The 15,458-nt window shown below is 42.7% G+C and overlaps 2 protein-coding genes across 5 annotated transcripts in view; one reads left to right on the top strand and one right to left on the bottom strand.

The window, feature by feature from the left end:
- tprb (translocated promoter region b, nuclear basket protein) overlaps positions 1–546 on the top strand; it is a 38,914-nt gene extending 38,368 nt beyond the window's left edge. For 2 of the 4 annotated variants that reach the window (XM_084164754.1, XM_084164753.1), the window contains exon 49: positions 206–546. In XM_084164754.1, coding sequence (XP_084020880.1) covers positions 206–258 — 53 coding nt within the window. In that variant the 3' untranslated portion in view covers positions 259–546. Of the gene's footprint in view, positions 1–181 lie in introns of all 4 variants that reach the window. The other 2 variants (XM_084164756.1, XM_084164755.1) reach the window with 1 other exon arrangement.
- Positions 14–9,224, bottom strand: LOC311131650 (uncharacterized protein). The gene is made up of 16 exons (XM_084164757.1): positions 9,201–9,224; positions 8,982–9,073; positions 8,398–8,514; positions 8,065–8,187; positions 7,164–7,238; positions 6,975–7,061; positions 6,800–6,874; positions 5,986–6,054; positions 5,271–5,849; positions 4,104–4,985; positions 3,234–3,317; positions 2,731–2,867; positions 2,355–2,511; positions 2,056–2,163; positions 1,374–1,502; positions 14–716 (listed from the first exon to the last, which is right to left on the bottom strand). Exons 2-16 carry the CDS (start codon positions 9,046–9,048, stop codon positions 598–600), a joined length of 2,808 nt encoding a protein of 935 aa, XP_084020883.1. The 5' UTR covers positions 9,049–9,073; positions 9,201–9,224; the 3' UTR covers positions 14–597.
- Between the last annotated feature and the right edge of the window lie 6,234 nt (positions 9,225–15,458).

Raw genomic sequence — 15,458 nt, 5'->3', positions numbered from 1 at the left:
CCAGATCCATTGTTGATGTTAAATCGATTTTAATAGTCCGAAAATACAGAAGCTATACATTTAATCTAAAATGATTAGTTACATTAGCATCGTCTTTGCATTATACATTATACAGGTGCTGTACAGAATCAGAATGTGATTTGTTTTTACATTGGTAAAGCAGACCTTTGTCTCATATCAGTATGTGTCGTTTGATGGGAACCAGGGACGTTGCCATCACGGGGTGTAACTGGGACTGGGAGGAGATTCGCCCGATAAACAACCGATCAGAGCTCCTGCCCCAACATCATTCCCGTCTCCACAAGACATCATTCCCGCTACAAGACTGATCACCATGGTTCCAAAGAGAAGACCCGCAGATACCATAAATCTAAATGACGTATCGTGCTTTAGAATCAGCTGTAGATATGATCACTGATAATTTCATTGTTATGACGAATAATATTTGTTTGTTTTTAAAAGGTTTAAGCGGAGTCCTTGCTAAAACGTTGTGGTGTTGGTTTTATGAATAATTATGCTAATAAAGTTTGAGATCTGTGAGGAAAACAGTGTGTCAGTGAATCTGAATCTGTTTTTGAATGTCCGAGCTGTTTCTCCTCAAACTTCCTTTGGACAGTTGAAAAAGTCTTTGGCCGAGTTCTTCTGGGGAATGGAGCTCACCGGGGGAGTAGCTATGAAAGGTCGCTCATCTCCCATATTGACGTTGTAGTATTTGGCTGAAAGACACAAGGGAAGAGGGTGGGTTAATGTGAGGAAAATATGGGCGCACTTGATGTCTCTGGACTGGTAATCATTTGCAGAGTTTCCTTGTTTTGACTTGAACCGTGTAAAATATGATATAACTGGCAAAGGAAAATGTTAGTCACTTCATACATGTCCAAGCATTTCTTTTTTTTTGGTGTATCAATAAGATACTGACAGAAAACCACCAACAATGAACCATCTTTTATCAGAAAAACATGACCTGTGGCAGGTCTCTTAATTGGCCACCGCAGACCCTGAGCCTCAATTTAGTGTTTCTTAATGACATAATGACTAGACAGACAAACACCTCCCTCCTTATGGAGTAAGGAAGGGCTGCTGTTGACACAACCTCCTAGGACAGTACCAAACCACATGCCATGCCAGCAGACCCATCAACTACTCCACCCTCCCCTCTCTGTGACCCACCCCGCTCAGACATGTGTCCGACATGACGTTGTGTAAGGTCTAGGACTGGATTTTTACGGCAGACCGATAGGGGCATGGTTTTCCACCAAACCAGTCTTTAAAAAAACAAACAAGCTGAAGTAGCATTTAATTAAAATCATCAAAGGCAGACTACAGGCTCTGATTTGGTTCATAAAAATATTGTCTCTTGGCTAAGTACTTACAGCGTGAGAAGAGGTAGTAGTTGTATCCCTCTTGTTTCCTGCGGGTGGGGATGGACACGGCGGAGGTCACGGTGGAGGGGAAGCCTCTCCAGGTCAGACGGATGTTGATCTCCTGTCCCAGCAGAGGCACTGAGAGGATAGACAGTTCAGTTTAGAGACTGACAAATGTCATTATTGATGATAGTGTGATATTTGAAATGGAAGGTTTATGGTCTAGGAGTCTGATTGTTGGAGTACAATTTCTAGTTTGAGGAAATGTTACATTTAAGTCATTTAGCAGACGCTCTTATCCAGAGCGACTTACAAATTGGTGCATTCAACTTAGAAATTATGTAGTTCTTAGATTTGTGTGACATTGCAATCTGTCAGTTTACTTTTAGTAACTCATTGAAAACATTGTGTTGCGACGTTCCACTACAATCGGATTCTGCACCCACACAATCTGACTTGTGATTGTTTTCTCTGAATAACCTGTTTACATACGGTGAACCTTGTTCCCTCTCCTCTTTCTCTTTCCCTCCTTCCTTGCCGCATCTCCCTCTGAGTCTTTATAGAGAACAAAATGCATCTCAACTCAAATAAAACCTGTCTGTGACCGGTGTCCCAGGTTCTCACCACTGCCTCAGTCTGATAAAATGTTCAGTGAAAGGACTGAAAGGTCAAAACGTGGGCGGCTCATTACCTGCTTGCCTGGCAACACGGTTGCGTACGGTATAAACAGAGTAGTGGACCTTCCTGCCGCATGTAGGGCTGGTTCCAGACTGGTAGGAATACTTCTGCACCAAGCCTCCTGGAACAGACAATCATACAGATATCAGACATGATAACTCAGGATACTACAGATGACATGTGCATGCTTGTTTATGTTATGATGTGCATGCTTGTTTGATGCCATTTCATTCGCTCCGTTCCAGCCATTATTATGAGCCATCCTCCCCTCAGCAGCCTCCACTGGGTAAGTAGTGTACAGCGGTCAGTCACCTCTCTTGAAGAAGTAGACAGACTCTCTCCTCTTGCGGTACTCAGGCACAGACAGGGCAGCCGTGATCTGTCCTTGCAGCCCATTGAAGCCCACCCTGATCAGCTTGGGGTAGCCGGGCTCCATCATGCCATTCTCGAACCTCCAGTACTTAGAACCCTATGGAGGGGAGAAGACGCATAGATAAACAATCTTATTCTCTCTATCAACATACTTAGTGTAGTATAAAAGTAGGTCTTATAACACACTATGCTTAGGATAGTCACATTGTAGGCCTATTGAACAGATAGCACTGACTTGAAGTGAAGGGTATGACAAAATGGAAATGCTGCCATTTGCCTTGGGTATCTTATGTTTAATGTTACATAGGAGGTGTACCTTGAAGAAGTATGTCTTGCCCTGGCAGTTGCAGCGGGTGAAGACTGTGTCGATGGGAGAAGGGACACCCCACACGTCTGTGATCCCACGGGCAGGTCCAGGCACCCTGTTGCTGTCCAACACCCAGAAATAGTGTCCTAAAGAGGGAGGACAGTGGAAGCAACACTGGTATTATGGTACGTCCATCTGCATCTTGTCCTCAATTACTTTTCATCCTCTATGTATCCTCTAGTCTATAATACAGGGGTTGTCTTACTGTAGCTAACTCTCGTGTAAATGAACAGGAAACGTTTAGAAAATGTTTGGGATTATCTTGAGTTTGAAAAACAATCAGTGTCATATCTATAAAATATGAATAAGAGCTGAAGGATAGTCCAGTCACAAGATCACAAAGGCAGACAGACTGGGTGCAGTCTGAGGGCAAACCCAACATCTGGTGGGTCTGGTACATAGACGTATATAATCACAGTATCTAGACCAAGTCGTTATGATCTGGCACTGACCTCTGAAAACCACCACGGTCCCATTCCTCAGCGTAGTGACTGCGCTGACGGGACGACCGCTGCAGATGTTGGTGTCGTGTTCATCTGGAGAAAAAGGACACGTTTAAAAGGAGCCACATGAGGACTAATAAGAAAAACAACATGGTGAATGTATTAAGCGAACCAGGACCATTTCAAGAGTCTGTCCAAGGGGCAATCAGCAGTTGCTACAGCAATTTGTTTTAACTTATAAATGAATGTACCCATTGATTCTTGAAGAATATAACTTAGTTCATGAGCTTAGTTCAACTGTCGTACCCTATCAAAACCCAAAATATAAGCTTTGTTTCACTCCAATATTTGTTAACAAAGTAAATGTAAACAAACACTATATAGCCTCAAAACATGGTTAAAACATGGTCAGTCCTTGTATCCATAGTCTATGAATTTGAGAGTGGTTATATTTCTCCAGGCCCATCTCTCAGCTTTTTAATGAAACAGTGGCGTGAGAACGCTTTGTTATTGTTTCAACGGCTGATTGCCGCTTTAATGTCACCTCTTTTTCTGTTTTGCTCTCTCTGTGAAGGAGCTGAGTACTTTTTTTCCAACCCACAGAAAGTGCTGGACTGACTTGTTAGGCTCTGGGAAAACTGTCACCTTTGACAGTTAATATAGTGCAGCTACACTTGGCAGGAGGAAACTCTTTTCATCCAAGAGAAGTAATAAAACCCAATGCTACACATGAAGAAAAGGATAGGCTGGCAACTCTACCCAGTAATAAGGCTGGTGACTCTACCATTGCCCAGTAATAAGTGCTCTACCACTTTGACTGTGTTTCTTTGCAATAGTATTAAAGTAAGGCAAAGCAAGGTCCAACATGGTTAAGCTTACCTGCTTGGTAGTCCCTGGGGTTGTCTGTGCCCAGAGCTTGGTTGATATCAGTGAGGGTGCTGGGCTGGGTGGGTTTGGGTTTGGGATTCCCTGTGGGTTTGCTGGGCTTGGGTTTCTCCGTGGTTTTGTTGGGGGTGGGTTTGGTGGTAGGTACGGGAGTGAGCTTCATGGGGTCGGTGGTGGTCTCCTCTGGTGCGGCCTCGTCTCCTTCCTCTTCATGTCCCGCTGGGTCTGTGGATGTGGCCAGAGGATCTGGGGTGGGAAGCATCGCCAGATCTCCAGTCTGGGGGACACTGTCATCAGAACTATCTGGGGTGTCCCCTCTGCCAGGTTTATCCTCGGGACCACTCTCAGATGCTGGTGCCTCAGAGGCCGCATTGGGATCCTGTGGGTCTGAAGGGGTGGTTGTTGGGGCATTCTCCTTGGGGCTGTCCTGCTCTGAGCTTGGCGTAGCTCCTTCAGGGGCACTGGGTGTCTGGTCAGGCTTGGTGCAGGGGGTGGTGCTGTCTGGAGAGGCAGGGGTAGCCTCAGGATCCTCTGAGGCTGAGGGTGTACCCTGTGTGGGGCTGGTAGAGGCTGGGTCGGCGGCTGGGGTGGTTGCAGCATTCTCTAGGTTTGAGGGTGTGGGTTCTGAGTCCTCTGGCAGTGTGTTCTCAGATTCTGCCTCCTGACCCTCAGGGTCCAATTCACTCTGTCCTTCAGGTAGGAGTTCAAGGGTGTCCTCTGCAGGAGTAGGCCCAGGCTGGGGCTCTGAGCTCGGGAAGACCTGGTTGGAGGGCTGGGGGGCGGCAGGGGTGGGCTCAGAGGAGGATCCAAGGGGAGTTTGGTCTAATGCAGACAGGCTGCTGCTGGAATCAGGCTGTCCCTCAGGAACACTGGAGTCTGGGAGATAGAAAAACATGAGATTTGATGTCCGTGTCAGATTTGATTTGACTCCAAATGACTCAAAGTAGATTGTGAAACATCTTGTCAAATGCAATTTCCAGGAGCAGTGAAATAGTGAAGACTATCTCATAGACGTTGTATGTGTGAGATGGCTCAGCTATCATCTCCCACACTGTGCCCAGATGCTGTGGTGTATGCATGTATTTTGTAAACTCCTGTCCTGACTGCACAATGAATTGCCCTACTGTGACAATAAAGATTGAATTGAATTGAATCCCTTACCTTCCTTCTCAGTGGGAACCTCCTTGGCTGGTTCGACAAGGGAGGGGTTGAGGTTGACCTCTGCTGGTGGGGTCCCCTCTGGGCCTGGTGTTGCCTCTGGATCCAATTCCTCAGGGAAGGCTGTGTAGTCCCCCTCTAAAATGGCCTCCTGCTCAGGGTCAGTCTCAGTGTCTGTGGGTGAAGGGGTCATGTCCACGGAGGGGTCGGTGGGATTAGAGGTTTCCGAGGGGGCTGGCTCAGTCGGAGATGGCTCTGACCAACTGGTTCTCTCTTGGTTAGGCGTTGCCTCAGGGTCCTCTGGGTTAGAGGTTACTTCTGGATCCACCAGACCAGCTTCAGGGTCCTCTGGGTTAGGGGTTGGCTTTGGATCCACCAGACCAGCTTCAGGGTCCTCTGGGTTAGGGGTTACTTCAGGGTCCTCTGGGTTAGGGGTTACTTCAGGGTCCTCTGGGTTAGGGGTTGCCTTTGGATCCACCAGACCAGTTTCAGGGTCCTCTGGGTTAGGGGTTGCTTCAGGGTCTTCCAGACCAGCCTCAGGAGAGGGAACAGGGAGGTCTGGCCAGGTCTCGCCCTTCACATCTGGAAGGGAATAAGGGCAAATGAATGTAAAGTTTATATTCACACATCTTCTAACTAGCAACTCAGCATAGGCTAAATAAAAAGTGAATTTGTAGCTATGTTGAGAAATGTTGAAAGGGAAAAAAGTTTCTCTCACCATCGCCCTGTTCATCCTGGAGTTCTGGTTCTGGGGTGACCAATGGCATGAGCTGGTCATCTGACAAATCTGAAAATGAATTTAATTGTTTATTAACATAGCTGAGTTATAGGTGGCATGTGTAATTACACAACTCTGTCTCTCTCTGATATTTTCCTGTTTTTCTAGTTAATCCTGGCATGTCTTGAATCAAACCACAGACACTGATGACATTCCAGGCAGGAATACACTTCTACAGTGCCAACAGGTCTGTAGTGGGCTGGCCAGAGTGGATCAATCCAAAAACACCCTGTTTTGTCCCGAATCAACCTTTTGAGTTGCAACCCACATATTACATACTCCCATCTCCTCATCCATCCTGGCCTCATCTCTCCATTCCTCACTTCTCTCTTTGATTGAGGCTGTGCCTGTTGCCCTCCTCCACACGGCCCACTCATAATGACATTATTTCCCCATGTTTCTCTTGGCCATAGGGGCTGGCACGGACACAGAGCACCTGGCTACCTCTAGGGAGACTAGGCCTCTGGGCTCCGGCTCAAGTCACAGCTAGAGAGAGTCACAGTAGCATGACAGGCAGCCAAACCAAAACATATTGGAATCACACTCTCTACCATGTGCTTGATTGGTCAGGAAAAGTTAAAAAGATCTGTGTTTTTCATTAGACAATATTACTCTCTTATTACAGGGAATGTTTTGAATTTGTCGTTGGAAGATGGGCTGAGTGAATACTGGTGGAAATTCAATTTTCATTCTTATTTAGGGCTGAAGTGTTGGTTGTCCATCTCCTCAGTAAGGTTGTTCTGAAGATACTGACCTTCATTTAGTTCCTCCTGTGGATTGGGAGTCATCTCTGGCTCCTCAGTTGGTTGGATCTGGGGAGGCTCTGGCTCTGGTGTGTCAACCAAGTACTAAATGAGTCAAAGTATCCAAAAGCAACCAACTTTCCTATAATATCTCTCTAAAATCTATTATTTATCATAATTATATACCTTTTGGTTTGTGATCAATTATGTTATCGCATGAGCTAGTCTTCGGTGTTGTTGTACTGGCTGGTCTTGTGCTTGTAGTGGTAACTACTAAAACAGAAAATAGTCAAGATGAACTGACAAGCTTTTGCATTTTAACATGCATACCAATATTTATATGAATATACTATCTTATTTAAATCAAAGCTATACCTTTTGGTTTGTCATCATTTACATTATTACATGAGCTAGTCTTCGTTGTTGTTGTGCTGGCTGGTTTTTTGGTGTCTGTAGTAATTATTAAAAGAGAAAATAGTCAAAATGAACTGACGCAGGCTACTGCATGAGTTTAACATTTACATGCATATTTACATGCATAGTGCCAGCATGCCTATCTTGAAATCAACTAACTCTAACCACTTCTTCATTGTAAGTCATACTATCATTTATACTACATTATTTCATGTCATGCATTTTATTTAATACATTAAATAATATGCTATCTTTACCTGTGGATGCAATACAGAAAAGTTGCAGTGCATACAAAAGTATTCACACCCCTTGACTTTTTCCACATTTTGTTGTGTTACAGCCTGAATTGAAAATTGATTAAATTGAGATTTTTTTGTGACTGGCCTTCACAAATAAACCCATAATGCAAAGCATTAGTTTTACAAATAAAAAAAAATAATAAAAAAAATGAAATGTCTTGCGTCAATAAGTATTCAACCCCTTTGTTATGGCAAGCCTAAATAAGTTCAGGAGTAAAAATGTGCTTAACAAGTCACATAACAGCTGTAATCACTGCTTCTACAAAGTATTGACTCAGGAGTGTGAATACTTATGTAAATGAGATATTTCTGTATTTCAATTCAAATAAATTAGCAAATATTTCTAAAAACATGTTTCACTTTGTCATTATGGGTATTTGTTTGTAGATAGGTGAGAAAATACATCTATTGAATCCATTTTGAATTCAGGCTGTAACGCAACAAAATGTGGAATAAGTCAAGGGGTATGAATACTTTCTGAAGGCACTGTACATGCAGGAAAAAACGTGCATGTAGGATTTTACTTCAGAAGACCATGCTAGGTGTGTTTGACATTTTACTACCTTCAATACCACACTGGCTCTTGTAATCTGGGCAGCACTTGCTATAGCGAGCGCAGTCGGGATCACAGTCACACTGCCTGCCCCTCTTAAAGGATTCGCCACACCGCCCTTTACACGAGTCACCTGGTACACAGACACAATCAAACATACAGTACATCCATTATCACACCAGTCCTCTCCTGGTTATGTTATAACACATGCATAATACCTGTACATCAATGTGCGTCTATATCATCTAGAAAACATGTCAAGCACTCTCATGGGTCATTATGATGTTTGTTTATCGTAATGTAACTCAGATACCACTAATAAATAGATAAGAAAAGTCCTTACTGGTGGTGCACTGGGATTCGTAGTCCTTACAGCACTCCTCGTGAGTGAGACAGTCATAATCACACTGGCACATGGAACCCCTGTAATACTCTTCTCCACATCTCCCACTACAGCTTGCTATACAGAAAGGTCAACAACATAAATAATATTTTGTGTCATTCAGTAGTTTAGCACACAGTCATGGAGATATATCCACAAAGAGACAGTCACAAGTCACCAGCTATGACAACAGTATCAATATCATTCCAACAATAAGGCCTTGTCACATGGACTTATCACTTATCACACTGACAAGATAATGGCTGAATCATACATTACAGAGACAGAATAAACTATTTTCCCCTCCTAGTTAATCATTTGTGAATGAATAAATAGAAATCAGTGTATATACAGTATATACAGTCTGTTATACTTTTACAGAAAGCAATTCAGCACGCTCATGGTAATTTACATATAGAGAGTGACAACATGTATCCTTATCATCTCTAACGGAGGTTAGAACAATTTAGAATAACACCCAGAAACACCACACATCAGAAACTGAATCAAAGCAATTTACATATGCAGTGATTAGAAATACTCACACTGAGCAGAATTGAATGGGAGAGCACAAGCGAGCAGAAGAAGAGCAGAAAGAACTGATGGAGTCATCTTCACAGGTGTTCTCTGTTTCAACCTGAGCAAAAGCATTCAGACAGACAGAAAGGAGAGAAGAAAGAACATCACAACTCAATTAATTTCTATTCCATTATAAATCATATAGCCTATACACAATGACTTGAGAGTGAAAGGTCTCACTGTACCTTGAAAGAGTGACCCTCCGTCCAGATCCTGCTGAGTCCTGCACTGTATCTGCTTTTATAAGGACTGAGAGAGAGGCGGGCTGCCGGTTTCTTCTCTGACAAGGATTCCCGTTAATTGCCATATCCAGTCCAATTAAAACCCACAAGTGATTCGCAGACTAGACTCCTACGCGCTGAAGGGAGGGAACCCTAGACTGCACATTTCCCCCCGCATATTTTGAATAAGAGTTGGACCTGCTTCAACACACGTGTTTACTGTGCCAGTCAGATGACATCACACAGACTGGTGTACCCTTTTCTTTCAAAACAAGATTACAAAAAAAAGTTCAGCAAAAGGATATTCAATTAACTCAAGATAGGCTTATGCTATTTATTTTGTCTTTTGAGATAATTCCTATGAATATTGGCTAAAGTGGCAATCTGCAATAGGTAGGGTAGGTTATTCTATATTTTTCTGAACTCAATAAAATTCTGTTCTCGGAAATAACATCTCAAATTTCAACCAAGGAGGCTTGAATAAATATTTTGTGTTCAGATCCAAAATATCTTTTGCCAGTATTTTTCAGGAAGAAGTAGCCTATTTCATTTTATTAGGATATTGCATGATTATGTGATTATGCAATGATTATAGTAATATTTTACTGGAAGCGAATAGACTGGCAGGATCATGCCAGTCTGTTACTCAGAGGACCGTTTGTTTTTCTAAGAATGATTGGTGCGGTTTAGCCTGTGTGGTCAGGCTGGTGTCTGGTTGTTACTCATGCCACATACAAATAAAAGTGTGATTTAGTGAACTTGACTGTGAGACTGCCTTTGAAAGGCAGGGCAAGTCTATCAGCCCATATCCATGCCCCATTGCCAAGGAAACAACGTGTCATAATGACAAATTGGATCAATGTTATTCTTTAATGATAAAAACCTAGGCCTATGATTCAATGCAGATGTTGATTCAATGCTGACAGGTCACTGAAATGTCTTCAAGCAGCATAGCCAAGTTATTTATCACATCAATCCCAGCTAACAACAAACATTCCCATACCTTTAGAAAACATTCCCTTAAGTCGCATTAGGTCATTACCTAATGTTTTCATAAGAATGTTCCAGTGATGTGCAAGGACTGTTTCCAAGAGACCATTCCCTTAATGTGAACCACTGATCCATTGTGCTTTTAACATACAAGGTTTTCAACTTATATAATTGGCACACATGTCAGTTATCAGTTAATATGACTATTCTCTCATCATTGATTTAATATAATTATTTCAGCAATTTTAGGGTAGCACTACAGGTGAAATGAGACCTTGACACAGATATGGTAGCGTAGCAGGAAGATCAGAATGCCATGAACCAAAATATTGTCCGTTCAAATCCCAGGTGAGGGATTGACAACTGAGTTAGGAAGGACACCTGTATCTTTGTAGTGACTGGGTGTATTGATACACATTCCAAAATGTAATGAATAACTTCACCAGGCTCAAAGGGATATTAAATGTCAGTTTTATTTATTTTTTACCCATCTACCAATAGGTACCCTTCTTTGCGAGGCATTGATAAAAATTACAGTATAAATGACCATGCCCATGTTATAATGTACAGGTAACTGCCAAAATAAAGGACACAAACATAAAGTGTCGTAATAGAGTGTTGGGCCACCACGAGCCAGAACAGCCTCAATGCGCCTTGGCATAGTGTCTGGAACTCTATTGGAGGGATGCGAAACCATTCTTCAATGAGAAATTCCATCATTTGGTGTTTTGTTGATGGTGGTGGAAAACGCTGTGTCAGGCGCTGCTCCAGAATCTCTCATAAGTTTTCAATTGGATTGAGATCTTGTGACTGAGACGGCCATTGCATATGGTTTACATTGTTTTCATGCTCATCAAACCATTCAGTGACCACTTGTGCCCTGTGGATGGGGGCATTGTCTCACTATTGGGGCATAGCCATGGTAGCCAAAATAATGGCCTGCCCAACATTTTTATACATGACCCTAAGCATGATGGAATGTTAATTGCTTTATTAACTCAGGAACCACACCTGTGTGGAAGCACCTACTTTCAATAAACGTTGTATCCCTCATTTACGCAAGTGTTTCCATCATTTTGGCAGTTACAGTACCTTCATGTACACAGAGAGCTAATATTAATAATATGCATGTCAATCTCTCCTGGCTCAAAGTGGAGGAGATATTGACTTGATCACTACTTGTATTTATGAGAGGTATTGACATGTTGAATGCACCGAGCTGTCTGTTTGATCTACTGGCGCACAGCTCGGACACCCATGCATACCCCACAAGACATGCCACCAGAGGTCTCTTCACAGTCCCCAAGTTCAGAACAGACTATGGGAGGTGGACAGTACTACATAGAGCCATGACTACATGGAACTTTATTCCACATCAAGTAACTGATGCAAGCAGTAAAATTAGATTTTAAAAACAGATTTTAAAAAACCTTATGGAACAGCGGGGACTGTGAAGCAACACAAACAGGCACAGACACATGCATACACACACACGATAACATACACACTATACACACACGTACACATGGATTTTGTACTGTAGATATGTGGTAGTGGTGGAGTAGGGGCCTGAGGGCACACAGTGTGTTGTGAAATCTGTGCATGTATTGTAATGTTTTTTAAATTGTATGAACTGCCTTAATTTTGCCTTGGCAGCAGCTAATGGGGATCCATAATAAATACTTGTTCTACATTTTGTTGTGTTACAAAGTGGGATTAAAATTGATTTAATTGTCACTTTTTGTCAACGATCTATACAAAATACTATAGAATGTCAGAGTGGAAAACATCAAACATTTATAAAACATGTATGACAAATAAAACCCTAATATATCTTGATTATATAAGTATGCAACCCCCTGAGTCAATACATGTTAGAATCACCTTTGGCAGCGATTACAGCTGTGAGTCTTTCTGGGTAAGTGCACACATGGATTGTACAATATTTCCACATTATTCTTTTTTTAATTCTTCAAGCTCTGTCAAGTTGTTTGCTGATCATTGCTAAACAGCCATTTTCAAGACTTGCCATAGATTTTCAAGCCGATTTAAGTCAAAACTGTAACTAGGTCACTCAGGAACATTCAATGTCATCAACTCCAATGTATATTTGGCCTTCTGTTTTAGGTTATTGTCCTGCTGAAAGGTGAATTTGTCTCCCAGTGTCTGTTTGGAAAGCAGACGGAACTAGGTTTTCCTCTAGGATTTTGCCTGTGCTTAGCTCTATTCCGTTGCAGGACGCTGTAACGTCGATGCAGGGAGTCAGGAAGCAGGTGCAGTTAGTGAGTTTAATATTAACTAACATAGAACGATGCAAAACAAGCGAAATATCTGACAAGGAAACAACCAATACGCCCCGATAACTGATAACAAAAGAGTACTATATAAAAGGGTAAGTAATCAGGGAGTAATGAAGTCCAGGTGTGACTTATTATGAGACGCAGGTGTGCGTAAAGATGGGTTGCCAGGACCGGTGGTTAGTAGACTGGCGATGTCGAGCGCCGGAGAGGGGGAGCGGGAGTAGACTTGACAGATGCATGTTTCTGAATATTTTTATTCTGTACAGGCTTCCTTCTTTTCACTCTGTCAATTAGATTAGTAATGTGGAGTAACTACAATGTTGTTGATCCATCCTCAGTTTTCTCCTATCACAGACATTAAACTCTGTTACTGTTTTAAAGTCACCATTGACCTCATGGTGAAAATAAAATGTGGAAAAGTGAAGGGGTGTGAATACTTTCGGAAGGCACTGTACCTGTATATCAAATACGTAAGTTGATAACACTATGTTAAAAGCACTTTTTTTGTGGGTGAGTGTCCCTAACCTTGCCAACATACAAAGAGCTGTGAATGGATCGGTTGTTCAACAATCAGAGCTTTGATTGGCTCTTGAACAGTAACAAGATGTGATGTGTAATGAATACTTTTTTTGACACAAATGTTCGCATGAAACGTGTCTAGAGCATTAATATATTATGTTCTGAGAACATGGCAACAATTTTCTGTGTATGTTTGGTGGGACGTTGATGGAATATTCTCCTAACCCACAGAAAACTGGACACATTACTGTTTTTGCCACCTTCCCATGTAACGTGTCTAGAACATTAATATCTTATGTTCTGAGAACATGGCAACCATGTTCTGTAAATGTTTGGTGAGACGTTGATAGAATATTCTCGTAACCCACAGAAAACTGGACTCATTAAGTTCTTGCAACGTTCCCATGAAGCGTGTCTAGAACATTAATATCTTACGATCTGAGAACCACGTTCTGGGTAAGTTCTATTTCACATTAAGGAAATAATCTCTTGGAAAATTCCTTGCACATCACGGGAACATTCCAAGAAAACATTAATGACCTAATGAGACTCTTAAGGGAACATTCTCTAAAGTTGTGGGAACGTTTGTTGTTAGCTGGGACTGTCATATCCTGCTTGGTCTGGGGCTCCTCTCCTGGGGGTGGACCTTCTTTGTATGAGAAACAACTGCTGGTGCAACACATATGCGACCTTGAACACAATAACAGGCAGGTTAGTGACATTAACCACACATTTTCTCCCAGCTCCCTGCATGCTGTTTTCTATGGCTGTTGAGTGTAATTAACGAACTGAGACAGAAATGCTATCTTAACTTGACCCTGCTTCTCACAGCAGGAAAATAATCCTGCAGCTAGAGAACATTTGAATTATGTGGATTATAATAAATATACATTGTTGTAGGGGTTGATAAATGTTTCATTAGGACAAGTGTGCTGACCCCGACAAGAAAGTGGGGAGCCAAGAGAGCTGTCTGGCTGTGAAAAGTAAGACCTAATGGTTGTGCGCGACTGCGGCCCAAATATTTTACTGCCTCCTTACTGCTGGATATACAGGTTAATTTACAAAATACAAGATGCAAGATGCATATAAATACATTTTTGTAGGGGTTGATAAATTTTTTGTTAGGGCAAATCAAGTCTGATATTTCGAAGTGAAAATCGTGGTCCTCTGTAGCTCAGCTGGTAGAGCACGGCGCTTGTAACGCAAAGGTAGTGGGTTCAATCCCCGGGACCACCCATACACAAAATTGTATGCACGCATGACTGTAAATCGCTTTGGATTAAAGCGTCTGCTAAATGGCATATTATTATTATTATTAAAATTACAAACTTTAGAAGCCTTTTTAAACCTTGAATACACTACAATTTGCATTTCCTGTGCCCCCAGACTTGGAATGAATTCCAGGGCACACTTAAACTTAAACTGGATAGATTTGTCCCTGCTTCAAGGTGTTTATAGAATACATGCTCATACAGGATTGCACTTGTTTTGTTTAATTGCTTTATTAGATTGTTGCATGTACTTTTTCTTTATTTATATGCACCCCCCCCCCCCCCCCCCCCAATACAGGTCCTGGCACACAGCTCACTGTGATGTTGACTAGTCACTGCGCCACTTGCCACTCTCACACCAGTACAGCCCACTGTAGAGAGGAGAGGCTGCATGCTCCAGGAACCTCCTTCCTGACAGTGCCATCTAGTGTCTGACACCCAGACCTAACTCCAAAGTCAGTGAGCTGCCACAGTGTCCAGTCTGTGGAGTTGCTCTCAGACACAGCAGGGCACTGGAGAGAGAAGCGCTCCCCTTGGAAGTGCTGTCGGCTGCTGCGGATCACTGCCAGGAAAGGTGGGGGGTGGGGTTACTGAGTAAGAGCATGGTTGAGCCAGTCCGCTCAGCTTGGCACCAGTACCCACCGCCGTCGTCCCTGGCAACTACAGTGATGGAGTATCTGTCACCCCTGACCAGGGGTTTGGGGTGATAGCTTTGTGAGGTGTGTGTCTGAACCAGCGATGTCCAGGACCAGTTAGCACCTGCTTCCACACTGCATCTCAGGGACATAGACTCCCTTAAGTAGATGGTTGATCCTGGGGGCCAAACATACACAACCACCTTGATACTGGGAGACCCTAGAGAAAGAGGGAAACGTAATATTTCTGAACGTCCCTGTGTGCGTATGTGCATATGAGTATGTGTGTGTGTATGCGTACGTGCGTACGTGCATGTGTGAATGTGTGTTATACCTTCAGACCCTGCAGTCTGGACCACCAATGCTGTTAGACCTGAAACATGTTTCTCTACTTGTTTACTATTCAGGAGGAGGAATTAGAGCAGTAACAACATTACTGTATATACACTCAGTGGGCAGAAGAATGGGAAACGGTCTCTATTTAGATTTTGGCCTCTAGATGGAAGC

Source organism: Coregonus lavaretus (genome assembly GCF_964263955.1).
Source record: "Coregonus lavaretus genome assembly, chromosome: 6".
In the NCBI taxonomy this organism is placed as follows: Eukaryota; Metazoa; Chordata; class Actinopteri; order Salmoniformes; family Salmonidae; genus Coregonus; species Coregonus lavaretus.
This window is presented reverse-complemented; position numbering and strand designations above follow the sequence as displayed.